Raw genomic sequence first — 27,687 nt, forward strand, 5'->3', positions numbered from 1 at the left:
TAGCCCTGCCCACTCATGTGTGTCTCTGCTGTTCCTTTTTCTGCTGCCAAAGCTTTAGGCAACAGCCCTACCCACCCCTCTCCTGCCTACAAGCTCTGAACATTCGACAGTGAACTTTCACCTGCTGGGCCTTAACAAGCATCACCATTCAGAGCCTCAATCCTTCTGTAAAAAATAGGGCAGTGACCTCACCAAGTCAGTATTTGGCATGCTGTTGATGGAACATACGACCATTTTAGTGTATCAAAATACATGAGGTTTTGCCGGTTAGGATAAACTGCAGTAGCGTATTTCCCCCAGATGTTTGGTTTCCACAAAAGTTTAGTTGCTTGTGGCATTGTATTTTCATTTTAATAGTTTTAGATGTGTATTAGAAAATACTAACTTTGCATTTAATAGTGACGTAAACATTTCTTTTTAGTACAGCAATTCTGGCAGACGTACCACATGGAGACAGGGAAACGCGGGGCGGGGAGGGTAATACGGGACGTCTGTATTACCTATCTGCTCGCTTGTTCTGTAAATCTAAAACTCTTCTAAAAATAATTTAAAAAGAGGATTTGAAGAAAAATATTAAGTACTACCTTTCTCCTCAGGTGTCATGCAGATACAGGAAAAACAAGTCCATGGTCTCAGAACGTTCTGCACACTGCGAAGTCCTCTCCTCAGGTCCTGTTAGCCCACAGCTGCAGGTGGGGGCGGGGGCCGCAATACGATCCCTGCCCCGCGGCCAGCCAGACCCTGGGGCCCCGAAGTGTGGGAATGTGCTGAATGGCCGTGACAGTCCAGGCATCGGTCTCCTTCAGCCGTGGGAGCAGTGCCTCGGGAAGGCCGAGCAGGTGCCCGCACCCAGCCGCCCGGGAACTCGAGCATGTACCCAGACCAAGGAAGGTCCCCCGAGAGGGCTTCTTTTAAAATACAGAACTTTATTTTGGTTGCAGAGATTTTCATAAGCATCTGGTTCCCAGAAAAGTCATTACAAAATAACAAGGGCAGCATTTTGTACAGCAGCTCACGTTGGGGCCACCAGACGGGGGAGGGGGGATGGGGGGGCTGGTGCTCCTGTGCCCACAGTCCTGAGGGGGAAGCCGGTGCTCCTGGCTCCCTCCAGCCACCCCCTCCACCCTGCCCAGGAGAGCAGCACCGAGGGCCTGGCAGAACCAGCCTGGGAAGCCACTGGCAAGGTGCACAACAGCGACCCCAGCAGGCTGGTGAAGACCCCGCATGAAAGGCCGAGTGGGAGGGGGGTTGTTCAGGCTGAGCCAATCCTGCGTTCAGCCCCCGTCCTCAAGCAGGTGGGATCTGAGCCCACCTGGCTCTGGAACCTTGACACATTCACAGTACAGTTCAGTACAGCCCTTTGGGAGGCCTTCCTCCCCTCAGGCTACTAACCCTATCCCAACCCTGGGCTAGGAACTGAGGACAGACTGGGAGACCTGGTCCTACCTCCGGGAGCTCACAGGCAGGTGAGTGGGACAGGGATGGACCTGGAAAACGCAAAAGCAAGGCAGAAAGTGCTCAGTACCTGAGAGGGGCAGCAGAGCCTCAGAGGGGGAAGAGCGTGGTCACTGCACGGAGGGGGCCCTGTGGAGAAGGCAGTGTCTCAGCTAAACCTCAAAGACTAGGTGGGACGTGACATGTGCAGATGGCAAGAAGGGCATGGCAAGAGGGCAGAGCGTGGGCCAAGGCACAGAGTGGGGAACCGTCGCAGGGTCAGTAAAGGCAGGCAGTTATCCATGAGAGAACACGGATACAGACGAGGGGCCCTGGGCACCTCCATCTCCACCTGTCTGGTGCCAGAAGGGGCGGCTGGTGGGGGTGTGCGTAGGACCCGAACCCTTGCGCGGCAGGCCCCGAGCCAGCATCCTCCTGAGTTTGGGAGCTCCCTGCGGGCAGAGTGGAGCCTCAAGCATCCCTGCCCCACCCCGCCCTGGCGCGCACCTGGGCTACTCAAAGGAGGCCTGGGTTTTCAGCTTGCCTTTCCAGAGAGGCTCCCTGCCCCCACTCACAGTCTACGTTCAAGTTGAAGGGAACCCAACTCAACTCCTCCAGCCTCTGCAGATAGCCGTGAGGGTGTAGCTGTGTCCCTGCAGGGATCGAGAGAGGCCCGGGAAAGGGGAAAATTCTGGGGCCGTCTCTTTCCACCTCACTAGAATCACCTCCTCCCTCAGGAGTCAATCTGCTTTTCCCTGACTAGAGTCTGGGTTTGGTGTATGTAAAACACTTCCCTGTCATTCACACAGAAAGACCTAATCAAAGCTTTAGTATCAACTTTTCCCAACTCTCCATAACCTCTCTAAGAGCTTGAGTGATAGAAAGCCCACCAATCTGTTTATTAGTCCCCAGGAAGCCTGGAAGCCTGTTTTCTCTGGGGTACAGTGAGTAGGAGGACCGAGAGGGGCCTAGAGCCCCTCAGATGCTGCTGCTTCCATCCTAACATTGCCTTGACCTCCTAGCTCGGCCGAACACCCCTCAGAGCCTGAGTGCAGCGTATGGGGTTGCTGCTGCCGGAGTCCGGACAGCCCTCCAGCCGCCCCACTCCGAGGCTCCCATCCTTACAGAATGGTGCAGAAGACGCTGCGGTTGCTGTGGTAACCACCTTCTACGCGGGCTGTGATCCTAGTTGCCATGGCTGTTACCTTCTGCCCACTGTGGGCTGCAGAGGGGCCTCGGAGAGAGCTTTCCAGGTGAGGTCGTGCCGGTGGGTTCACCAGGCGCCACGTATCAGACCTGGAGGTGCAAAATGACAGCCCGTGAACTGAAGCATTTGCTGAATGCCCCGCATGATCTCACCTTTGGTTCAGGATCACTGGATCCAGGTATCGGTTTTGCCTCCAAGTCCGTGAAAGCTCAAGGTGGTGGGACAGGGTGAAGTTAAGGGACAAAAGTCCTGCATTCTAGTTCCAGCTACACTTGTAATTCTGCACGTAACCATGGACCGGTTCCCCCTAGAAGCCTCAATTTCCCCCTCTCTATAAGGATCTGGAGAACATCAGTGACTTTTTCTTCTCTTTCATTCCCCCCCGACCCTAGTGTATGACATGCATGTGTATAGAAGCGTTATTCATAATCACCCCAAGTTAGAAAGTTACACACCCCTTCAGTCGATGAACGGATAAGCAGTGTGGTACATCCCTATAATGGAATGCCACCCGGCAACAAAAAGAATGAGTGACATGTGACACCACGGGCAAATCTCAGGTACACGGGGCTGAGAGAAGCGAGACTGGAAAGACTACATACTGTAGGATTTCTTATTTATATGACATTCTGGAAACTGCAAATCTACAGGGGACAGAAGTTGGTGAGTTTTCAGTCCCTCAGGTTCTTCCGGAGATTATGAAGGGTCAGGAAAAGCCTTGGTCAGGGCTTTCTGTCATTTGAGTTATAAGGAACCAGCTATTAACACCAAATCCTAAATTGCTTAAGCCAGTGACAGTGTCTTCTGTGCATTTTTATGATGGTTACGTTACGAGCAGGACTGTAAAGGTGTGGATAGGTGGAAGCTGGCTACTGTAGGGTGAGTGAGAAGCCTGGAGGTATGTTCAAAGAATTGCCGGCATGTGAGTTTGGCAGCAGAGAGCGAGCCTGGAAAGGAAAATTAGGACCCCCACAGTGCACGGTGGATAATGCCAGGCTGACAAGTCTGTGCTTTCTGTATCCTGGGGTCTCCAAAGGGGCAGGAGGAAGCAGACCCCAGGGAGTCCACAATATGATCTGCTGGGATGTAGATAAGAAAAGATTAGAATTTCTATTTTTTTATACTTTATAAGTTATGAATATATAGAACATACATGAGTTCTCCTCAAAAACCATTTTTACTGAGAGTGTGTGTAATTAAAAAAAGGAACAGAGAAAAAGGGCTGCATCAGAGGCTTCTGACCAAAACGTGACAGGACCAGAGCTGATTCAGACAGATGAATCTGGCAGGAGGCATAGGACAGCCTGCGGGTGTGGGGCCGGGACACGAGGCAGGAGGCTGCCGCCACAGGACAGGGCTATTGGCGGTGCAGGAGTGATGGCAACGGCCGTGCGATCATGGCCTTTGTAACCATAGAGCAGAGCAGCAAGCAAGCAGAACAGAGGCCACCCTTAGACAAGTGCAACAGCAGCCCGGCAACGGGGCCACAGGTCGGGGTGAGGGGTGCCGAGACGTGAACAGGGGTGATGGCGGTTGGAAGAGGAGGGGTCGGAGTTGAGAGACCTAGTAACTGACTGAACTCTGATGTTAGGGAGAAGGTGGTCGCAGAGGTTTTGCTGCCAGAATGGAGTGGAGGGAGGGTGAGGTCACTGAAATGGGGGCCAGGGAAGGACAGGGCGTTCGGGGCAGAAGCGTGGAGCCGCTGCTGTCCACAGAGGCAGAGGTATTAAAGCAAGTGCCCGCAGCAGCGATAGCAGTTAACATTTTGGGAAGACCAGGCTGCTAGGTCCCGGGACCTGGTTTTTACCTTGAATTGGTGCCACAATGCAGACCTCGGTAACTGCATTGTAGTAAGGCTCCAGGTGGCGGGTAACTTGCCCAAGGTTCCACAGCCAGTGACTGGCAGAGCTGAGATCTGCAACCTCACACCCCGGACTCTTAAAGCCCGTTCCCTCCCAGGGAGGCGGGCACAGGGCCTCAGCACCGGCCTGACACCAAGTCCAGGCACAGGCCTGAAGAGCTGGCGGGACCGCAGGGAGCCTGGCTTCTCCAGTGACCTCACTGTGCTGCTGGAAGGCTGGTGTAGGCAGACTGCACACACTTACTTTTTCTTGAACACCAAGAACTTGTTGTTTTGCAGGATACAGTCTCGGTTGTTGGAGATCTGCTGAAAGATGGTTTTGCTGGTCTTGCCCTGGAAGATGATGTTCTCCTGCACCAGGGCCTTGGCGCGGCCCCGCACTGCGATGCCGTAGGCCCGGAACGAATGGATCCGGTTCTTTATTACCTGGGAGAGACCGTCAGAGCTTGTCATACCTCAGGGACTCCTGGACTGGTGGGGGGGGGCCAGGTAAGGGGAACAGCAGTTATAAAACGGAGGGGAAAAAGCATGCTCGGTAGGGCAGCACTGTGGCATGGGAAATCAGGGAAGGGAGATCAAGATTAGGTGGGGAGAACCAGGGAAGGCTTCCAGAAGGAGATGATGGGTAAGCTATAGGAGCTGACCAGGTACAGAGCAGGGGACGGCTGTTCCAGGAAGAAGGAACAACATGCAAAGGCCTAGCAGAGAGGGGAGGCTGTACCACAGGCAAGGACCAGGCAACTTGACTTAGGCAACAGTGTCCCCCCTTTGCTTCCACAGTATTCAGATGTAGAGCCAAGGAATTCTTTACTCCTTGCCTAAGTCACTACCCCTGAAGCTGCAGAGCCAAAGAAAACGCTTTGGGATGGTAATTTCACAAGTGCAGGGACTGGGTCGGTTGGGCTCAACACTGAAACCCCAGCACCCAGTGCAGAGCTCTGCAGACAAAGGGAGCACAGAGCTCACTTCTGGCGGAGACACATAGGCAGAGGAGTAGATGCAAAGCACTGTGGGAAGTGCTCTGTGAGGTGGGTGTAGGTATAAGCACCCCTGGTGTCCAGAAAAGGGGTACCTGAGACAGCCTCGGGGGTCGGGGGAGGCTTCCTGAAGAAAGTGACAGTCCAGCTGCAGGACTGAGGCAGAGAAAGGGGAGAAGGGTATGCTGGGTGTACAGGGAATTGTGTGCACAGAGGTCCTCCTCATTAAGCACCTACTGCATACCAGGTCCTGTGGGAGACTGTTCTGTTAGCAGGAGGGCTGAAAGAGCCCTGAGCTTGACCTGGAAATCACAACGATATGCCCGTGGCACCCCCACCCTGGCTCCCTGCAGGTAACTCCTGTCCCTCCTTCAGGGCTCAGTTCATGTGCCCCCTCCTGTGGGACGCCCCACCTGTGTCTCCCCAGCTGGGTTTGGGCAGGAGGAATGATGTCCCTTGTGGGGCTTCTCAGTGGACAGAGTACGAGGGCTGTCCCAGGGCTGAGCCCTGTGCTGGCACCATGTGTCATACACACGCACACATACACACCTTCGTGTCGGACCTGGGCAAGAGCTGCAGCCCGCTGCCCCGGTTGCCAATGATATCATTTTCGATGACGACGGTGCTGTCGCCCTTGGTGATGATGCCATGGCCTCTGTTGTCATAGATACCATTGCCACGGAGCTCCACCTTGCACTGGGCCTCGACCTTGACCCCACTCTGGCGGTTGCAGGAGATGCTGTTGTTGGCCACGCGGGTGAGCTGGCTGCTCTGGGCCACGGTGATGCCTCTGTCCCCGTTAGCGTGGATCACGTTGGTGATGACGTGCAGGGCCTCGCTGCTCTGGACGTACAGGCCTGAGGCTACGGGTGGAGGGGTTGGGGAGCAGGGTCAGCCCTGACAACACCAGTCAGGAAAAACCTCCATGGCATTGTGCACCCGAGAGAGGTGGGGAAGAAGCAGCCACACTCAGAACCAGCCCTTGAGGGTTACATCTTTCAAGACGGATGACAAACCGAGCAGGAGAAAGCCCAGGAACATCGAGGAAACTCTGTTCCTTCTGAACTAAGTGCTCAGTAAACAGGGAAAGGTGAGGCAAGACTCCTTGGGCTCAGCGGCTCCTGTGCCCCAGGCTCTCCTCCTGTGCTTGCATGCCTCCCGTGTTGCCATCCCGCTGCTATGCGCACCTCTTGTGACGGGGCACTCGCTACCCGTACGGCTGCCCACTCCACCTCCACACAGAGCTACCTGCTGGACAGTTGCTCTGTTTTTCTTCCTGGACTGAGCTGGAATCTGCCTCCTTATTGTTTTGGGACATTTTCTTCACAAGGGAAATTCTGTAATTTTTGAATAGAAAAATTTATAAGCTAAATATCTAAAATGTGTTAGAAATTTTGGAAAGAAAATAGTGTTTGGGGTTGTATATACTTAGAGACACTATATGATTTTAGAAAAAAAGTGTAAAACTCAGCAGGCTTAGAGCTGCATGACTTGATCAGGAAGAGAGAGTGTGGGGCAGGGGGACCTGGGGGTGAAGAGGAGGGGACTCCCCAGGGGTGACATCCGCCCACCACAAGAGCAAGAGGCACTGGCCAGGCCGGAGGACGCTGTGCAGATGACAACAGGGTCACATGGGAGCCATGAGTCTGCAAGTTCCAACCCCTTGGTGCCACCTGCCTGCTGCTTCTCCTGGCCTGGTGGGGAAGAGCAAATATAAATCAAGGATCTGTGAATTTGTGTGGCTTTGCTTGTCCTACAGACAGCAGGGCCACACAGAGAAAACCCTGAACTCGTTTTCTGTTGGCTCCCTCTCCTCCTGCCCTCTGCTATTCCCAGGGCAAGAGCTCGCCAGTGCCCAGGAGCCTCCTTTTAAGAAGACTGCCTCCATCAGCCCACCACAGTGGTCCTGATGATCAGCCAGGTTTGGGAGCCCGGCGGTTAGCTCAACTCTGTACATTTTTGGTTTGTTTCCCCTCAATTCAATAAACACCGAATGTCTATCAGTTTTTATCCAGTTTAAGATAACTTGTGGATTTGAAACACACTTACTCTCTGTATAAGAAAGAATAATTGCCAATTAAACCATGGTATGCCATCAACTCCAAATGCATCATGTCCTTAGATGTTAAAATGTGGACAATGCGTCTCAGAATGGATTAGAAACGTGTGTGCCGGGTGTGGGATTTGATGGGGCCGGAGTGGGGTTTGGTTCTTTGTCTCACATTCATAGCCTATCAGAGTTAATGAAATAGCCACAGAAACAGATCCTGTCCCAGGCCCCCCAGTAAGTGCCAGGGGGGTGACAGGGTAAGGACAGAGGGCACATTCACAGTCGGATTTGAACTTCAAGTTGTTTGGGATGTGTGGATGGGGGAAAATGAATTTCAGGCAAGAGAAACAGCATGAGCTAGGCAGGGCTGGGGGCAGGAAAGAATGGATTTAAGTTCAGGGAAGATGATGTCCAGAGGTCTGGGCTATTGGGTGAGTGGCTGAAAGAAGTGGCCAACCAAGTGAGAAGGGTGCCTAAGGCAGCGTGAGCACAGAAGGCTCTGGAGGAGACACTTACCTCCATTGTGATTAATACTGTTAGACTCAACAAGAGCTATGGTGACAGGCCGGCGCAGCGGGTCGTCGTCCTTCTCCAGCTCGGTCTCCCAAAGGATGGCATCTCCGTCCTCGCTAAAGTTCTCCTGGGCCCCATGACCTCCAGGGAACTCCCCAGAACCATCCTTCTGGCTAAACACTGCCACTCCATACAGGCCATTGTAGCTGACATGGTTGCTGGTAACATGGGGCAGGCTGGACGACATCATCCACACACCACAGCCCTTATTAGCTGGGACAGAGAAAGGAGCTGGTCACGGATGCTGAGCAACAGGTGAGGCAGTACCTGGTATCTCCCCAAGAGGACAAGCAAAGATGGCACTGGCCTGGGAGACTGAGACCCTGGTATGCTACCGGCCTCGGACAAGTCACTGTATGGCCGGAGGCTTCTCCTTCATGCGTAAGGGGTAACAATCAGGTCAGACTCACAACCAGGATCATTCCATAGAGTGTAAAAGTGCTCTGAGAACTGTGAAGGCCACACTTCCAGGTCAGAAGCACACAAGCCCAGAGGGACAGCACCAAAGGGTCCTCAGAGTTCATCCAGCCCAACCCCATCCTGCAGAGAGATGGAGGTGGCCTCCGTCTGAGTCCCAGCCCTACCACTTCCTAGCTGTGTGACCTTGAGCAGGTTACTAAACCTGTGTCTCAGTTTGATCATCTTTAAAATGGTGTTAATAACCAAAGCTACCTCAGAAGGCAGTCATGAGGATTGGATGTGATCATGCATATAAAGCAGTTAGCAAAGAACACGTTAGCTATTATTATCATTATTATTATCATTATTATTATTATTACAGATGCAGTCCAGAGAGTAAGGCTTTGCTCAAAGTCACAGCATGAGTGAGAACAGTTTCCTTTCTAGGGGTATCTAGTTCTCCCATTAGATTTCTAGTTCTTTGGATCAGGGTATGAGTTAGATGCCCATGTGTCAGAGCCTGAATGGCCCTGTCCTTACACAGCTCCCACCTTCCACTACTTTAAATGGGGATGAAGCTCTCTGCTTTGCTGATCCTGTGCGTTACAAGGTGATTTGGGAGAGGCTTTTGTATTCTGAGAGGCCCATGTGGCTGTGGCCTGAGACTGATGCTGTTCTTCAGGGTGTCTTTGAGGCCCAGGGACAGGCAGTGACTTTCTCAGGATCCACCAGCTACAGATGGAACCTGGGCTTCCTGCCTCCCTGGCTGGGCTGGACCCCAGACCCCTTCCCGCAGGAACGTGCACCTCACCATAGATGGTGTTTCCTTCTATCAGTCCTTTGCCTTCATCCCCCACGACCACACCGTCTGAGTAGCCAAAGCAGATGAGGTTGCTCCTGAGGACCGGGACTCCCCCACGGCGGATGTCCACACCTCCCCACTGATTCTCACGGATGACGTTTTCTATGAAGAGGTAGAAGAGAGGGTTACGACCCAAGGGCTACCCACACTGGCCATGAGGACTGGGGCGGCTGACAGAAAGGACCTTCTGGACCAGGACGGCCAGGCTGCCCCCTGTTAGCAGTCAGCACTCCGAATCTTGCCTGGTGTTTGACTTTTTAGGGACCTGAGTGCTGTTGGCTTTCCTCAAGGGCAAGGTTTATATCTATCTTGTGTTCTCTCATATCTCTAGGATCCACTGCATCCAGTGGCCTTCATTCAGGACCAATGACTAAGCATGAACTGGCTTTAGAGTCCCTGGACCAAGGCCAGGCAGGGTTGCCTGTCCTGGGGGCTGGTTCTGGGAGGGCTGAAGCAGAATCCAGCCATTTCCCCCACCAGCCTGGGGAGGAACAAGCTGGTCCTTGTCAGCCTCAGCTCTGGACTGACCACAGCCTTCCTCTCTCTCATCTACCACCTCGCTGGGAGTGGGCCGAAGAGTCACAAGTCAGGGGGGTTTGTGCCGAGACCTTGATGCCCCCGGCACTATGGCCGGGGACTCTCAAGCTCTTGGGACTAGAGTGCAATAGCCCAGGAGACCCTGTGTGACTGGTCCCTTCCTGCCTCTGTGACCCCATCCCACCCCTTGCCCCTCTTCACCATACCCAGTCACACCCTGCTTCCCAAGCATGCTGTGTTCCACAGGCAGCCCTGCATGGAATTCTGGTTCTCTTCTCAGGCTTTGTCCTGTCACTCAGGTGTGGCTTACATGTCACCTTCTCAGAAAGGCCTGCCCTGACCACACAATCTTAAATACCCACACAGTCCCTCTATCACCTTATTTTAATTCCAGTAAATTATATACAGTTTACACATTATATATTTGTATATAAAATATGTCAAATATATATGAGTATATTTACATAAATATATAATAAAGTTAATAATACATAATTATTTAATCTCTAGGGCACTTATCACCCAGATACATTTCTTTTGTGTGTTTATGTGTGTGTGTGCTTTTATTTGTTTCCCCTCCTAAAATGTCAGTTCCCGACAGCAGGAGCCCAAGGGCGGCTGTTTCACAGATCTGTTTTGTTCACTGTTGTATCCCCAGCTCCTGCACACAGCGTGTGCTCAGGAAATGTCTGATGGATAAAGGACATCTGGGTTTAGTCACAGGGATTCACCGGGTCAATCCCTTATGTCCCAGGTATGGCTGTGCTCTGTGCTGAGGCTACACTCACGTACCATATAGACTTGATCCTGGTCTTAGAGAATGTGCTATCTTACAGCAGAGGAGACTGACCGTACACAGATCACTAAGAAAGTAGGATGTCCTGCAGAGCACGCCTGCCGGGTACAGTGAGTCTGTGTGCACAATGGGAGGTCAGGGCAGGCTTCCCTGAGGAAAGGACATTTAGGCTGAGACCAGAAGGATGGGCAGGAGTTGGCCAGGCAGGGGGGAAATGGGGATGGACTTCCAGAGCAGGCACAAGCCCGTACAAAAGATAGGAATTCAGTCTGTGTGCCACAAATGTTTCTGACAGTGTTATGTGAGCCATCGAGTGAGATCCTGTAAGCAGTGGGCCTGGCAAGTTGCAGACAGACACTTCCTCCCTGTCAGGCCCTCCTTGTGACAAGCAGGGCCAGTGCATGGAGCCGGCATCCCAGAGTGCTAGCCCACTGTTCAGAGGTGGCCAGTCTGTCAAGGTGAAGGACTGGCTGGGGGGAGGGCCAGGGATGTTGACTTGGCTGCTGGCTGCTCGGCTGGCCACGGCTCTAGGCAGTTCCCACTCCTACCTGTGATGAGGCCTTTGCCGTTCTCGTTCACTGCTATGCCAGCTGCACGGCCCTTGAAAATGTGGTTCCCGCTAAAATGCAAGAAGAATAGAGTAAGACCAGACCGATGTCACGCGTCAAAACCAAAGCCTGCCCAAGGTGACCTCTTTCTTTTGTGGCCTTCCCCAGATGACTCAAGCCCACAGGGGCATAAAGCATTTTCTGAAATCCTAAAAGCCAGGCATTTAAAAATCGCGAGTTATCCTGGAGACAACTTGCTCCAGAACTAAACCTACAACTATGCCGTACGAGCACAACGATATTCACGCTTCTGTGGCCTCTCTTGACTGTCGCTCACATACAAACACGGTTTGAAACGCAGGTCATCTTGGTGCACAGGTGACAAGTCTGGGTAGCGGCAAGAATTCCTAGGAGACTGTGTTAAGCTTATTTGGGCATGATTTGTGTCCAAAGCCTGAATCAGATTCTCTGCCTGTAATGAGCCCACAATCATCTGTTTGTATCCAACAGCTACTCTTTACCTTTTCTGTTAACCACCTATCCACTGAATGACAACATAAAATAATGATATGCCTTAAAAGAAGAAAAGCAGGCTTTTAAAAAAGGCGTTTTAAGAATACTGGACAATGTGGAAAAAAAAATATCAGACAATGTGTAACCAACATGAAACCTCATGGGCTGGGTTAGCCACATAAGGAAGATACAGGAAAACACACTCCTGCTCAGAGAAACACACACAGTCCTCACTACCATGGAAAGGCCTTGTGAATGAAAAACCTGAGCATGCTGAAGGACATGCATTGCTTTCCAGTCTCTGCAACTTGGTTTCCTGCCTGTTAAAACAAGGCCAGTCACACCCGGACGTTAGCACAATTGGGTTATCCCTGGAAGATACATTTGCTGTTTGTTAATTTACTAACAGGAATGTTATGACCTCCTTTCTTCCTGGAAGGGTACCTGCCTCCTGTCTTAGAGGCAACTCTCCTAATTTCCATCATGTGGCTGAGGGATTTAGGTCCAAATCTTTACCTGGCTCTTTAGCCACAGGGCTAACACAGGGCCTGGCACCCCACAGAACTTCACTGAGTAGGATTTGGCTAAGTTTTCCATTTCTTAGGAAATGGCTAAGTTTTCAATTTCTTAGGGCAGGGTCCGAATGCTTTATGCCCTTGGGTAAAAAACCCAGCAAATTATGCTGGTGCTGGGGAAGCCAAATGTCAACTGCACCCACACCATGCATTTGAGTTGAACAAATGAAATCCTTGGTGAAAAACATCCCTATTTTTGCCCTTAGATCTGAAGAGTGTGCTCTGATCTGGTTACAGCTCAATCAACAGATGGTTACGTGGGTTTTTAGAATTCATGGTCAAAGACAGTCCCTGGGCTAAGGCACGCTTCATCCATATTTCTGCGAGCTGTGCCATAGCAGCAAATGCATGGCTAGTGTGTTTTCAATATAAATCTCACTTACATCCAGAAAGAACCCATGGCCACTTGGAGAAACACGTATGTGTGTGCACAAGGGAGGGCAAAGTAAAGATAGAAGAGGTATCAGAAAACATTTAGGAAAAGGGGGCAGATGATTGTTCCAAGAACCAAGGGTAGGATGTTAACTGCGGATGAGCCTTTCTGAGCCCTGTGCTTCCTTGCAGCCAAAGCAAAAAGAGAAACACAAAAGGTTATAAAACTCTCACTGGCAAAGAAAACTGCTGTGGTTTGCCTTAACCAGGCCACTTCAGGGATCTCAAAACTAATTCTGTACCCTCCCCAGATCCCTACCCTCCATCACAAAGAAACATAAAGGGAAAAAGTACAATGTATTCTCTCAAAGAGATTCTGTTGTGTTTTTTTTTTTAAGATTTTATTTTTAAGTAATCTCTACACCAAGTGTGGGTCTGGAACTCACAGCCCCGAGATGAAGAGTCACACACTCCACCAACTGAGCCAGCCAGGTGCCCCTCAAAGAGACGCTGTTTTAAAAACCAAGACACTGATGCGACTGTAACAGTCCTTGCTCAAAACTCTTCAACTGTTGCCGCACCCACAAGGTCGAGCCCGACTTCCCAGATTGGTGTATGGCTGCCGCAACAAATTACCACAAACGTAGTGCCTTAATTAGAGCAATGCAAACTCAGTACCTTCTTGTTTAGGAGGTCAGAAGTCCACAATGGGTCCTACGGGGCTAAATCAAGCTGTCAGCAGACGTGTGTTTCTTCTAGAAGGTCTAGGGGGAATCCATTTCTTGTCTTTTCCAGCTTCTAGAGGCCGCCCAGATTTCTTGGCCTCTGGCCTCATCACTCTGACCTCTGCTTCTGTTGTCACATTTCCTCCTCCCAACTCATTGTCCTGCTTCCCTCTACGGGTCCTTGGATCACACTGGGCCTGCCTGGCCCCACTTCAAGGTTCCTCGTGAACACATCAGCAACGTCTCTTCTACCATGTACGAACACATGTTCACAGGCTCCGAGGATTAGGAAATGGATGTATGTGGACAGCCATTATTCTGCACATCCTACTCGCTGAGGTTCTGTGTTCCAGCCGCACCCTGCTTTGCAGGCTGATCTACTGAACCCCTGGGCATCTCGTGGCAGACACACAGTTGTTACCATTTTTCCAGGACACACCCTGAATTTCACTGCCCTTGGGCCCAGAATACCATCTCCCCAGCCACACAATCCTACTTACCCTTTAAGCATGACTCCATGTCAGCTCCCCTCAGGCCCCTCCCTGACCCGCTCAGCAGGGCTCGTGGCTGGCTCCTTTGGCACTTACACGAAGGCCTACTGAAGCCCTCGTTCTGGTGAGGCTTCCCTCACGGTTATTCGTGTGTCTGGCTCCAGCATGAGACTGTCAATTCTATGGAACAGAGACTGTTCCTACAAACTTTTTATATCACTGTCCCCTTACATAGGGAATAAACACGTAGATGTGTGTTAAAGGAATAACACACATACAAACACATACTCTTTAATAATGCAGAAGACGGAAAAAGAGCTCTGGGACCACTAACTGTTTTCAGTAAGCTGCCGGCACCAGTAGTGAAAAATAGATGCCTAACAGTAACAGGACTGGTTCAAAAAATAATAGAATATCAATGGAATAACAATGGAATGTTCTGAAACTTTCCAAAACTGATGAAGGCCATGCAATAACATGGAAGAATGTGTATGGAATGATCAAGGGGAAAAAACACTTCAGAATATATTTGCTGCACGTCTGTGCCAGTTATTTTCCTAAAGCGAGACCTAACAGCTCGTGTCAGACGTATTCTCAAGCCACACTGGACTGTTAGCTAAGCCCTGAATCTGGTCTGTTGCCTGTGCTCATGTGGTTTCCTTTAGTAGGAAGGTCCACTCCCCATCTCTGTGACGGTCCACGTCCTACCCATATTTCAGAGTCCAACTCTCAAGCCCCCTTGGAAATGAGGCCGTCCCACATCCCCTTAGGAGAATGATTCCCTTCTTTGGTGCCACTTCGATAGCATCTGTCACAGTCTGCCGCATTCGAGCTGGGACGGCAGCTCCCCGGTGCCCGCAGTGCCCCTGTCCCCTTGCACCTACAGCTCGGCCCGCTAGTCTGTCATGGCATGTTTTGTGCTGAGGCCAGATCTTAACAGAGCATCCCAGGTAGCCACTTTCAACCGAACAGACTTGTCAGGTGAGTTAAAACCTTTATGCCATCTCTATCTTAGAGCATGTTCTCCATGCTAGAGTAAGCTCCGGGGGGGAGTGCCCTGTTTACCTTCGTTATTATTATCAGAAGTGCTCAGTAATGTCTGTTGAATAGAATGGTTATACCTCGAACTGGAAGGGCATGCAAACGAAAGCACTTGTGTTACTATGGTGGGAGCAGGGTGGAGTCTGGTCTTTGCTTGTTTTGCTATACAGTTGTGTTAGTAAACAAAAGTGTTTTCAAATGGAGGAAAGCCAGGGAGTAGGAAAGAGAGAGATCAGAGAAGAAAGAAGGGACCCTGTGTGAGGATGGTCTGGGTACAGCATACATACCTCACAACTGGATTTCCATGGTACAGGATATAAATGCCAGCTTCCTTATTCGAGAAGATTTGATTGTTCCGGATGATGCCTTTCCCATTGCCAAGGACGACAATGCCAGAACGAAGGCCGTGGTGGATCTGGTTACACTGCAAGGGAACATGAGACAGCACAGAAAACAGATCAGACCAGCCAGCAAGAAGCAGAGTGCTCAGTCGCTGCCCCACCGCAGGGCCAGGGTGAGCACAGCGGAAAAAACATCGCCACTGAAGACCCCGAGCTAGCATAAGACCACGTGACTGGACCGCGCTGCTGCCCCACTCTGCACGCACCACTGAATCCAGAGAGAGGAGCCTGCACCACACAGCCTCTTGCTCTCCACCCGCAAGGCATGCCTCTGAAAGCTGCTGAGCCTCCAGAGCCCTCCCCCTCTCCCCCAGCCGGGCCACACCACCCAGGGGCCAGCGAGCTCACCTCTCAGGGAACGGTGGCCCCCAACACAGGACAATGTTGGCCACGCATAGTCCCAAGGGGGCCACCTTCCAGGAACAGGGAGAGCCGTTCGGCTCCTATTCCTCACTTCCCACTCAGGGAGGGCCTGTGGAAAGGTGAGGCTCGGGGGAGCCAGATTGGTCCATGGGGCATGAGATCACAGAACGCGTATGTGCTACAAAGACCCTTAGATTTATTTCGAATATCTCTTTGTACGAATGGGGAAGTAGGCCCAGGGTCATACAGTGTGTGGCAGAGCCAGGTCTGAAACTTAGTTTTCGTGTTTCCCAGTTACCTGCTTTTGCACAGTGACAAAATTTTTAGATCATAATAAATGATAATAAAATTCTTTCACTCTGTTAATTTACAGCCTAAATACATTCCTGTACTTAAACCAGGAAGTTAGCGGCTTCTCTTCCAAAACGATTTCACAAAAACAAAGTTCTAGCTTGCTTGAAAATGTTCCACACTGTAAGCTCTCCTATTCTTATTCACTTTCCAGATTTTCTCCTGAAGGATTTGGCAGACTCACCCGGGCAACCACTGCCTAACAGAAATCCCTCACAGGTTGAAAAGCTGAGAGAGAGAGAAGCGTAAGCAGTGGCATTTCCATCCCCCGCCCCCTTTCACAAAGCCAGGACAGAAACATAACGCCCCCTTCCCCCTCCACCTGCTAAACTGGGCTGTCCCCTGTCCCCGGGAAGGCAAACTCCTCTCATCTCTCTAACAACAGTGGCAATCATTTCCTCAGCCAAGGCTACGCATCACATGCCAGCTGCCTGGCAGAAACGCAGTGAGAGGAGGGGTTGAAAGAGGACACTGGCTAGGCATGTCTTTTCAAATATACTTAGGAACTTTCCTTCATCTGCATTTTGCAAGGGCAGTCTATATAATGGGTCAAGAACATCAGCCCTGAGTCAGACTGCCTGTCAGCTGTCATTAGTTGTAGATTTGGGGCAACATCCTTAGTCTCTTTGTGCCTCAATATCTTCATCTATAAAATGGGGATAACAATAATTCTACCACACAGGGTTGTGAAAAGATTAAACCATAAATAAGTAGATATATACTCTCAGGGAAGCCCAGAGTAGAAAAGGCGGCTGTTCCCTCATGTCACTGGTCCCATACTCTACCATCTTTTTTTTTTTTTTTGTTTAAAGATTTTATTTATTTATTTGACAGAGACAGCCAGCGAGAGAGGGAACACAAGCAGGGGGAGTGGGAGAGGAGGAAGCAGGCTCTTAAGTGGCTTCCACATTGGTGTAAAATCAAACTCACATGACTTCACAATATCCATGAAACAAATAATCTTCAGAACTAAATATCTTAAATGTCCTTTTTATAGTGAAGAATGATCCAACTTGGTGCTTTATTTTTGATCGAGGTATCTTGTAGGGCAGATATATCTTTATTCTTATCAAACTCAAAACCAACCAGAGCCTATCAGGGCTGAGGAAGTATTCCGTGAAATTTCCCTGTCCATCCAGTCCTGTTTCTTACTGACAAGGAGACTGCAGGGAGGTGACATATTCAAAGCCACTCCTAATACATGCAGAAAGGAGGAGGCACAGAGTCGTAAGGACACACAGAGAAAAGGGCAGGAACCATCTGCAAACAGGAAGCAATATAAATTCAAGATGGCGGGGGCCTGGGTGGCTCAGTCAGTCAAGCGCCTGCCTTTGGCTCAGGTCATGATCCTGGATTCCTGGCGTCAAGCCCCTCATTGGGCTCCCTGCTCAGCGGGCAGTCTGCTCCTCCCTCTGACCCTCCCCTGTTTTGTGCTCTCTCTCAAATAAATAAAATCTTTAAAAACAAATAAATTAACTCAAGATGGCAACATTTATTTAAATAATCTCCGAAAAGGTCTGAGAACCAAGAGCCACTCTGAAAAGAGCATGAAGACAGAGAGAAGTACCAGTATGAGTGGGTTGGACTTTTTCCGGATGTCTACGCCTGCCTCTGCATTGTGGTAAATGTTGTTGCCAGCGATCAAGCCTCCACCCTCCAAGCGAAGAAAGATGCCTGACGCTCTGCAGCGGTGAATGTCATTCCTGAGCATGACAATCTAGGCAGAAAAGAGAAAGCCATTTGTTTTCTTGTCACAGGTTTTTTAAAAAAAACCACTTGGGGAACACTTGAGTCCTTTTCTTACCATCTGCTATTCCACCGGCAGGCAAGAACTGCCCCTCCCCACCTTGTGTGCTCCCAGGAGCGGAGCGAGCTCCGTGCCCTGCCTGGCTTTGCCCCGCAGGCTCCTTACCAACCGCAGTGGTTTTTTTTAAAATAAAACCTGGACTGAAGCTTGGCCCTGTGCCCCGTATTCACAACTTGCGAGCAGAATAACTGGATGACGAGACAGAAGGGACCCTCAGAGAAGATGGGATTTGGTGGTCTTCAAACTCTATGTGGACTGGGGTTAAACGAAGATCTCCCCAGGTTCCAAGGGCACAGCTACAATGAATGCAATCAACTTCCCACATGTGCCTTTGCTAAAATTCACCTGCTTGAGAAAGTACCTGAGAATAACCTCCCACCTTCTCTTTCACTTTGTAAGACAAAGTCCTATTCTTGTCCATTCTGAATCTTTCCTGGGTGTACGATCCATGGGTGGAAAAACCACTGGTACTCCAAACTACGGGACAATTACAAGTACTGGTACAAGGAAGCCTCCTTTAAACAAGGTACCACAACCCAGCACACAGCTTATTTAAGGGGATGTATTGCCACTTACATTTTCTTTCCCTATTTAATAAGCATATTAAAAATTCAGAATATATTTGTATTATTTTAAGCAACTATGTATTAACAGTAAAAATATATTACGTTAGGATAAACGATATATTACACTAAAAAGTCTGGGAGAGATAAAGTAGAACAGAAGTACAGTTTCAAGGAGAAGCCTTCTGTTTAGGATACAGAAAGTTGGTAAGAGCATTCATTGCTCCCACGCTTACAAGAATAGAATCAGATAATACACAACAACACAGACTCTTTCTTGAACCCATCAGAGAACTGAGGTGGCAGGACAACCAACGAGCCTGAAATCCAAGGAAAACAGGTACTTCCCAGGAGACGAGATGCAAGCACGTGCTTGCCTGACAGATGCAGGTGCCTCACGAACCTGTAAGAACCCAGCTACGAGTTTTAGCAAACTGTTAATGGCCAAGGGTGAACTAGTGTGAGGGTGCGGAAACTCTGGGAGCAGGCGTGTCTTCACTTCTCCATGGTCCTCGCTAGGCGTTCACAGGGAAAGACTGGGGACAGCCTCCCTCATGGCGCAGGCATGGGGCAAAGCTAGCGCAGCCACTGTGGGAAAAGCACTAAGCCCCTCTTGGAGTTTTCCTCCCAACTTTCCGGCCAAACAAGCCTGACGCAGCTGGCGGAAGGGCAGCAAACTGTGTCACTCTCAAGGAAGGGAAAGAAAACCCCACCTCGGGCCATGATCATTAGAGCTCCCTCTTGCTGGGGGTGAGGCAGGACCACTGGAAAGGACCTACCTCCAAGACCCACAGACAGAGCACCTACCTAAGACTAAGGACCAACTGGTACACGACAGAAACCCTAGCACCAGGGCAGCGCCACCGTGAAAGCTGCCTACTGCTGGGAGGGCCAGGCCGTGGAGACAGCCCTCTCTGAGGAGCAGAGCAAAGCCTACGGGCAGACCAGCAGAAGGTAAAGAACATGAAGCCTAGAGTATTTGGAGCATAATGATAACAAAACTCAAACCAGCTCCATCCTCACTAGATTGACCCAAAACCTGGTCCTCTAAAGGCCTGGCAAAAGAAGAGGTATGCCCATCTCCCATCTCCACACATAAATGCAATTGACCTCAGTCTCTATACAAGATACACGAAACAGCAAGAAAAACATCAGTTTTCTTTGTGGAGCCCGAAGCAACTGGGGTCGTTCTGCCGGCCCTACTCCCCTGGGGATGTTCTAGAGGGCCGGGACGGGTGGCTTCCCTCTGGCCACCGGATCGAGGCTTTGCTCCTGGGCATGGGACCGGCTCAGCAGCGCGGCACCCCCGCCCACAGCTCCCTGTAGGAACGTCACTCAGCATATGGTTGTACCTGATGCTGGGTACTCATGAGATACATGGATTTTTTTTTTAAGTCAAAAATCCTGAATATCAGTTTCTTAGGTTCCTTGCTAGACACTTACTAAGGATTTACAGGCTGCACATTTCCTGCCCAAAGCCCTGGGGGCAATAGTTTAAAAGGGCTATAAGTAAGGCTGCGTAACTTTCCATTTCTCCTTTTCAATGACTCCCAACTCACTGCTCCAAGTCGGCCTGGCAGGGCACATTTCTCCCCAAAGCTTCAGACCCAGGTAACCAGATGGCATCTCTGCTAGATGTTGGAAATGCCCCAAACTCAGCATCTCTGTTTCCACACCCTAACCTCTCGTGTTCCTGCTGCTGCCTCTGCCACTCAGGCCAGAAACCTAGGCCTCACACCTTTGACTGCTCCCTCCTAAAGTCCTCCCATCTACCTTTCCAGAATGCCCTGTCCCCTCTTCTCCATCTCTGGACCACAATTTTCCACTGCCCCTTACTGATCTTGCCCCCAGTCTTGTTCCCCTCCATTCCATTCCCCAGATAGCTGGCGGATGAGCTTCCCAAATACAGATCTGACCACAGTTCTCCCTGCTTTAAATCTGTCAGTGAGTTTCCCTTGCCTTCACGGCAAACTCCAATCTCTGTGGCAAGACCTCCGTGCCGCAGCTAGCTGACTCCTGCTGACTCTCTGGTCTCCTGTCGCAGCCCTCAGCTCATGCTCCGGCTGCTTGAATTATTCCTAACTCCCTGAAAGTGTGGTGTCCCTTCTTACATCTGGCCTTCAAGCACACTTCCGCTGTCTCACAGCTTCACCCTGCCAGCTCCTGTTCCTCCTGGGCAGCTCAGCCCCAGGCACTGCTCCTCCAGGAAACCCTTCCTGGAGGCTGGGCTCCTGTGCCACGCACAGCACCTCTATCACAGCGGACTGTAATAGAGCTTTTAAAAAATAAGCATAAAAATATCTGTTGAGCACTTGCTCTGTGCCACTTTATATGTATGACCTTAGCTGATCCTTATCACATCTTGGAGGCAGATAGTATCGTTAGTCCGAAGGACACATAGCTAATAAGGGGCAGAGTCAGAATTTGACTCAGAAGCCACACTCCTAATAACTATGCAAGAGGGAAGACCCTCCTGGGGGCTCAGCCAGATCCTTTCATCGTGGTACCTGAGAGCAAAACGATCACCCATCCTTTTGATCTGACCATTATCTTTTATTCCCTATATAGTAGTCTGATGTTCTTTCAGAGACCACCACCTAAAATCCTCTTTGGAAGTGGGCTGGCAAAATGCAATTAAATGTGATTGCTTAACCATTCTAGCAGCCTGCAGAGATCTGCAAGACTCACATGTGACAGGTGTACGATGCCCTTCAGCTTACTAGGTGCTCTGCCAATATTGAGGCACTGGATCCTCACAAACCCCCAGTGAGAGATGCACGGCAGGGATGCTTAGTTGCATTTTACAGAAGAGGACGGTAACACTGTGGTGAGTCAGTGCAGAGGTAAGACTCAAACCCAGGAGCTACACCACACTTTCTTCCGAAAGGCCATGGCTTTCCTTTCAGAAGCCTTTCCTGTGCTCAGTGGTTTGCAGGATCTGTGGACTATCCTGCGGCGCCCCGAAGAGCCTGCAGGGTCATGACGGCATCAGTGGCAGGACTGACTGCTCTTAGCATGAAGTCTCAATGTCTCTCAAAAGGGCTTTCCAGGCCTGGGGCGAGGTGAGCTCTGCTCACCTCCTCGCTTCATTTTCAACCAGTCCTCTATCCTCAGCACACAGCCTCACACCCAGGCCCCAGCACAGAACATTCTGGCCGCCTGTAATGCCCTCACTCTGCACCCTTTCACTACACCTTTCCTTGGCTGTCCTCTACTCATCCTACACAGCTTAGACCCCTCTTCTGGGAAGGCTTCTCCAGTTTGGATCAAAGCCAGTGATCACGTGTCCCTCAATTTTCTCTCAGCCAGGCTAAAGAGCCCTTGTTCCTTCTACTAAGACCTGGGGACATGTTTGAGAAGCAGCATGACATAGTGAAAGGAGTTGGAAGACCTGGGTTCTAGTCCCAGGTCTGCCACTAACTTGCTGTGTGACCCTGAGAGAGTCACATTTCCCCTCTGAGCCTGTTTCCTCTTCTGTAAAATGAGAAGAATAGTTTCTCTCTGTACACATCAGATGACGGACATAAGGCAAGGCTGTGTTGTAAGCTGAAAAGATGATTAAAAAAAAATGCAGAACAGCCCCACCAAACCCTTCCTGTGTATAGCTGCAGGAACCTTCCCTCATTTATCAAAATCATGTTACTAATGACCCAATAAGGCCTCTTGGGTCTGCGGAGTAAACTTTACGACAGCACCTTGCTGTTATGTATACACCGCACTGCATAAGTCAGGTTCCGGAAGACGTTTCCTTCCATCTTGGCTCGGCCGTAGGAGCAAACGAAGACGCCTCCCTTTCCGTCCCGGAAGAGGCACTTGCGGATGAGGCAGCCCTGCACAGAGCTGGCCAGTGCCATGGCCTCCTTGTCCTTCTGCAGCTCCTGCTGCAGTGAGTTCAGCACTAGGCAACTGGGCAGCTGAATGGATGCTCCTGGAAGTGGTGGGCCGAGAAAGGAGCCCCCCAGTACAGGGCGTGGGCCCTGCACTTGGTAGGACAGTCTGTATGTGAGCTGGTCCTCATCCTCATCCTCACCACTAGGACTCAGGCCTCCATCGCTGCTGTCTGGGGTCTGTGCCACCCTTTCCCCATCGCTGCCCACCTCTGCCTCCTGTGAGCCAGCCTTGGAGCCTGGCTTTGGGGAGGTAGAAGCTGGGCTGGTAGGGCTTTGGCTGCCCTCAATGACAATGTCACAGGTCCTTGGGCTCCAAGCCTGGTCCCTGCTCTCCAGGTCTAGGGACATTAGAGAGTCCGAGTCCTCTGTGGGGAGAACGCTGGGTGAAGACTTGATAAGCCCTAGTAGATACTTGTAGGCCCAGTTCTTGTCTGCAGATGGGTGGCCCTCAACAGTCACAGAGTTGTTTTCACTGCCCACAAATTCACAGTTTTCCAGGACACACAGGGGCACATTGTGCAGGAAAACATGGGTGTTTTTGAAGGTGCAAAACTTCACTTGGCAGGTGCCTGGGCCATGGACCTGGATGTGCCCATTCTCAAAGTTGCAGTTGTCAAACTGGACATGACCCGATGTTGTCTGAGAAATAGAAAAGAGAAAGTGGGTGATACAGGCATAAGAATTGTTTTGCTAGTCAGTACTCTAACTGCTCTTTAAGGAGGGTGGAGCTTGGAGAGGCCATTTGTCCTGCTGATCCTGTTCTCCTCCTCCCCAAAGGGCATGTGTCAGCCCCCCCGCACAACAGGAGGCTGCTCTGCAGCAGAGGGAGGATAATTTGGAGTTGCCTGCCTTTCCCTCCTTCCAATCCTAAAGAGACTGGAAATGGATAAAGGCAAAAAAGTTCACGCTCTGCAACAGGGTCCTTCCTAAAGACCTCAAATCTCAAAGTAAATTCTCCCAATACTCAATTAGTGTCTAGTGAGAACATGAACTTTGAGGGGTGAAGATGAGGAAGAGTGAGGAAGCTGGATGCTCACAGGGATGCTGGGTGAGATGGTGTCAACACAGTAACACAAGAGGTGAACCAGCAGAGCAAGCCTCACTCCAGGATGATCAGGAATGACAGGGAGAGCCTTGAGCTTTTATAAACCCAAGAATTGGCTGGGATTTGATCACAACTTTACTGTGACCCCTGAAGGGTGAGGGAGTCCCAGCTCGGTATCTCGGTTACATGAAGAAAGTGTGAGATAGTGAGGTGTCTCACTAGGTCTCACCCCTTCAGCACACCTCCTCACCATCCTCTCTCAGCCCTGTAGCACCCCACAGAACATCGGCTTGGCATCTGAACTCAGGACTGAGCCTGGCAGAAGCTGACAGAAGACAGGCCAGGAGGGGCTGAGCCCTGCCTGGGCTGCGACAGGCAGTTGCGGAGGCCCAGCTACAGGTTCTGGGAAAGAGTCCAGCCTGTGTGGCAGTGTGTGTGTGTGTGTGTGTGTGTGTGTGTGTGTGTCACAGCAAAGGACAGCAGGCTGTGTCCCTAAAGAGGGGGACAAGGTATGCTGCCATGGCCGGGCAGTACTGAGCAGGAGTTACGATGGGCTCTGGAGTTGGACCGCACGGGATAACTTCCAGCTCTGCCTCTTTCAAGTGTGTTACTTTGGATAGGACTTCATCTCTCCAAGGCTCTTTGTATCCAACAGGGGGCTTGCCAGCTACCAAAGCGCAAGGTAGAGAGCCAGGTACAAAGTTGGCACCCACTAAAAATTAGCTCCCATTACCTGGGGCCAGGGACGCAAAGAACGGAGACTCCTCTGGGGTGGGGAAGTGCTGAATCCCACACACCACTCACCTGAGCCCCTTAGCTCCTAGGCCTGGCTGAGAAGCCCAGCTACTCTACATTCCTGAAAAAGAACTGTTTCCGGATTTCACACTAAATTCCATCAGACGGATTTGAACCGTAAAATGAGGAAGTGTTTCATGATCCCACTGAGTAATCCAGACACATCCGCCCCTGAACAGTTTTTACATTCTCTAGCAGTGAGCACCCTGGAGATTGGCCCAGAACTTACTCACCTTAACCCCTATAAGCTCTTCCCTATGGCTAACTTAATTTTTTCTTGCTGCAATTTAAGTCTATTTCTCTTACCGGGTCCTCCCTGTAGATGAACACCAGCTCTCTGGAGAAGCAGAGCCATTGCTGGGGTTCTCCTCAGAAGTCACTGAAAACCACTGTGAAATCACTCTGGCCTTTGCATTCTACAGGCAAGGTCATCCTAGCCCCTTGTCCTGTTTTCAGTTAAAAGACGATCGCAGATGGAGTGCTAATATGGCCGGGGGCGGGGGGAGGGAGAAGGGAAGCTGAAACGAACATATTACTATAAGAGTAAAGGTCATATGAAATGTGAGGGGTCTTGAATCAAACTCTTCTTCTGGGTCTGCAGACAAGCACAGGAGTTGTTCATCAGTCCTTCTGAAACATTCTAGGCCTAAAAAGCAGGCTTTTAAGTTTCCAAGGAATCCAGCACAATGTAATTTCAAAAGTACTTAGAATTTGAGTTCTAGCCTAATTATCCACCTGAGAAAGTTACTTAGCATCTCTGAGCTTTAGTGCCCATAACTGGCAAAATGGGGATAGCATGTCTACTGTCTACTACAAAAGTTTGTTGTGGGGATCAAATGAAGTCACAGATGGAAAGTCACCTAGATTACAAATATAGGCTTTGGATCCTAGCTCTGTCCCTTACTATGTCTGAGACCTGGGTATGTCACTTAATCTTGCTGAGACTCAGTTTGCTCATCTATAAAGGGAGATGGCACTACCCCTCTTACTAATGGCTGGAAAGCATACACCAGGCACATGGTAAGTGCACCGTACGTCACTGGTCATATGATGATCATTATAAACCCAAGAGACAATGTGTTGTGACTGGTAGTAATAGTGGCAATATAATCATTACTGACTAGGTCTGCAGTCTGGATATTATAATGTTTCTAGGCAATGTAAAGCTGTAGACTCTTCTGCCAGGAGCTACCAACATGTCAATACATACTCTGCTTTGAATACAGCTGTCCTCTGTGTTCCTAGAAGGTAAGTGTTGGGCTGGTATTTCCTGACCCTCTCCCCAGTCATCCTTGGTAAAAGCCTGACTTTCTCTGACCCTTCTCCACAGGGTGGGGCTAATGTGCTAAAGGTCATTGGTCCTGCAGAGCCTCCCCTGGATTTAGCCGTCTCTAGGCATGGAGTGCTTCCTGCTTCCTGTCACCATGTGGCATACGTGGGACCTGACTTTCCCCTCAGCTACTCCACTTGTGGTGCCAGTTCATCCAGTGTAGAAGGGGAGAAATACAATGCAGTTTGGGTCTTGAGTCCTTGGCTTATTTTTTTATACAGTTTTGCCAGGAATAAAGCAGAATATTGGTCATTACTGACCCCTTATCCATTTCTCAACTGGTGCAGAACTCAGAGGAGTGTGTTATAGGAACAATGACAAAATCCTCAATTCCAAAAAGGGGTTACAAACCCACTGAGAAGAGGCCCAAGTCAGGACCGGAGAGGCCACCCATCTGGATGTGGGCACCCACCTTAAACATGAAGGGTGAGAACCAGGCCGGCATGAAGACAAGGTTGCACAGGCGTGTGGTGGAGCAGTGCTGATCGATGCTCGCGAGTAGGGCCACCTCACCCAACTTCCCGTGGCCTACGATCTCCACAGGCACCTTCAGGATGATTTCACCCTGCTCTTCATACACACCTGGAAATAGCACAATTCGGTCATACAGGCTGGCCATGGCCAAGGCACTGCCCAGGCTGTCAAACTCACGGCCTGGCCCTACGCTCAGGGTACGGCGTTCCCTCCTCCGGCGAAATAGAGAAAAGCAGACAGAGGACTCCAAGTCCAGGGCATTCTTGGTCCACGTCTTGGAGGCAAGGTAATGCTGCTTGAAGGCCTCTCTCCAAGACTCAGGCTCCACATCAGGCTGGTTGGGCCAGTTGGGGTGGCGGCATTCGGTGCATCCCAGACATAGCTGTCGCCAGCGGGTGCTGTCGAGACTGAGGATCAGTTCATACCAAGCCCTGCATACCAGGCTGCAGCGGCCCAGGTCGGGCAGGTGCAGGTAGGCTAAAATCATGCGCCATAGCTCCAGGGGGAGGCCGCCAGCCTCCATGGTCACCTGGGAGACAGACACAAAAGAGTTTTTTTGCCGACCCTGCTTATAGCTCTCCCTTCTTGAAATATTCCTTGCCTCTCCTGACCCTAAGGGTGTGCAAGTGCACAAGGCCCATCATGGGACTCCATCCTCTCAACTAGAATTCTCCTCTGGGATTTTTCTACCTGGAGTCAGCAGGGAAGACTCTTTTCTCTTGGTCAGACACTCTATGGGTATGACCCCCGAACTGCTGTCAGCCATGTTCCCCACTTTGTAGTACCAGAGCCAAGCAGAATGAAGAGATGAAAGATAAAAAATGAAAAAAAGAAAGAAAAAAAGTGATCACATGTGTATGTGTCCTGATGGTACTGATTCAAGATTCCTGGAGCTGCCCTGGAATCTTTGGTTCTTTCTTCAGTTCTATGAGGTACCTAATGACCTTCTAATAAATACCCTTCTTTGCTTAAGCTGGTTTGACTTGGGTTTCTACGACTCATCACTGAGATTTTGGACTGGTACGGAGGGAACCCACCCTTGGCTGTTACAGTTCTAGAGCTCTGGATTCCCTAGACTCCCAGGGAAGGGACCTCTATTTCGTCACACTAAGAGGAATAAGACTGAGGCAGTGAGTGTCCATCTGTCTGCCTCTCCTGTTACCAGATCAAATAATTACCACTCTTTTCCCATGTAAGGCAGCCTCAGGAAAGACTGATGCTGGATCAGAGGCTGTGGGTTTTGGTCCTGGCTCTGCTACTGGTTACCAATGCAACCCTACTATCCTAAACACCTACCCTACTGGCTGCCCAGCCATCTGCCCCCTTGCTCTCTGCTCCCGCCCCCCCCCCAACAATTTACCCCACATATTTAGAGAAGCAGGGCTCCCTGGTAGCTATGTCTGTAGACCAATACTACCCCAGACCCTTGGCAGCAAAGAGTTGGACTCTGGATGGCTCCAACTGGGCCACTGAGGTCTCCAGGGGAATAGGAGTTGCAATTCTAGAATCAGGTTGACTTCCTTCCTGAATGGAAGAGACTGAATGGCTTCTTCCCTAAGATATAAACTCAGGAAAAGTTGCTAGTAACTATTTTTCTCTGCAGGGGGTTAGCGTGGGCTGGGGCAGAAGAAGTTAGTCTACGTTGAGAGAAGAATGAATAAGAGACAGAAACAAACAGAGAAAAGGGCAGAAACCAGGGGCATCCCA

General features: G+C 50.5%; 1 protein-coding gene across 1 annotated transcript; it reads right to left on the minus strand.

Annotated features, from left to right (window-relative positions):
- Window positions 1-873: 873 nt before the first annotated feature.
- FBXO10 (F-box protein 10) lies at window positions 874-26,503 on the minus strand. The gene is made up of 10 exons (XM_008707839.2): window positions 25,919-26,503; window positions 22,142-22,975; window positions 17,644-17,793; window positions 15,249-15,385; window positions 11,245-11,315; window positions 9,313-9,465; window positions 8,046-8,315; window positions 6,029-6,342; window positions 4,747-4,928; window positions 874-2,730 (listed from the first exon to the last, which is right to left on the minus strand). Exons 1-10 carry the CDS (start codon window positions 26,501-26,503, stop codon window positions 2,556-2,558), a joined length of 2,871 nt encoding a protein of 956 aa, XP_008706061.1. The 3' UTR covers window positions 874-2,555.
- Window positions 26,504-27,687: the final 1,184 nt, after the last annotated feature.

Source organism: Ursus maritimus, unplaced genomic scaffold, assembly GCF_017311325.1.
Source record: "Ursus maritimus isolate PB19 unplaced genomic scaffold, ASM1731132v1 scaffold_17, whole genome shotgun sequence".
Taxonomy (NCBI): Eukaryota; Metazoa; Chordata; class Mammalia; order Carnivora; family Ursidae; genus Ursus; species Ursus maritimus.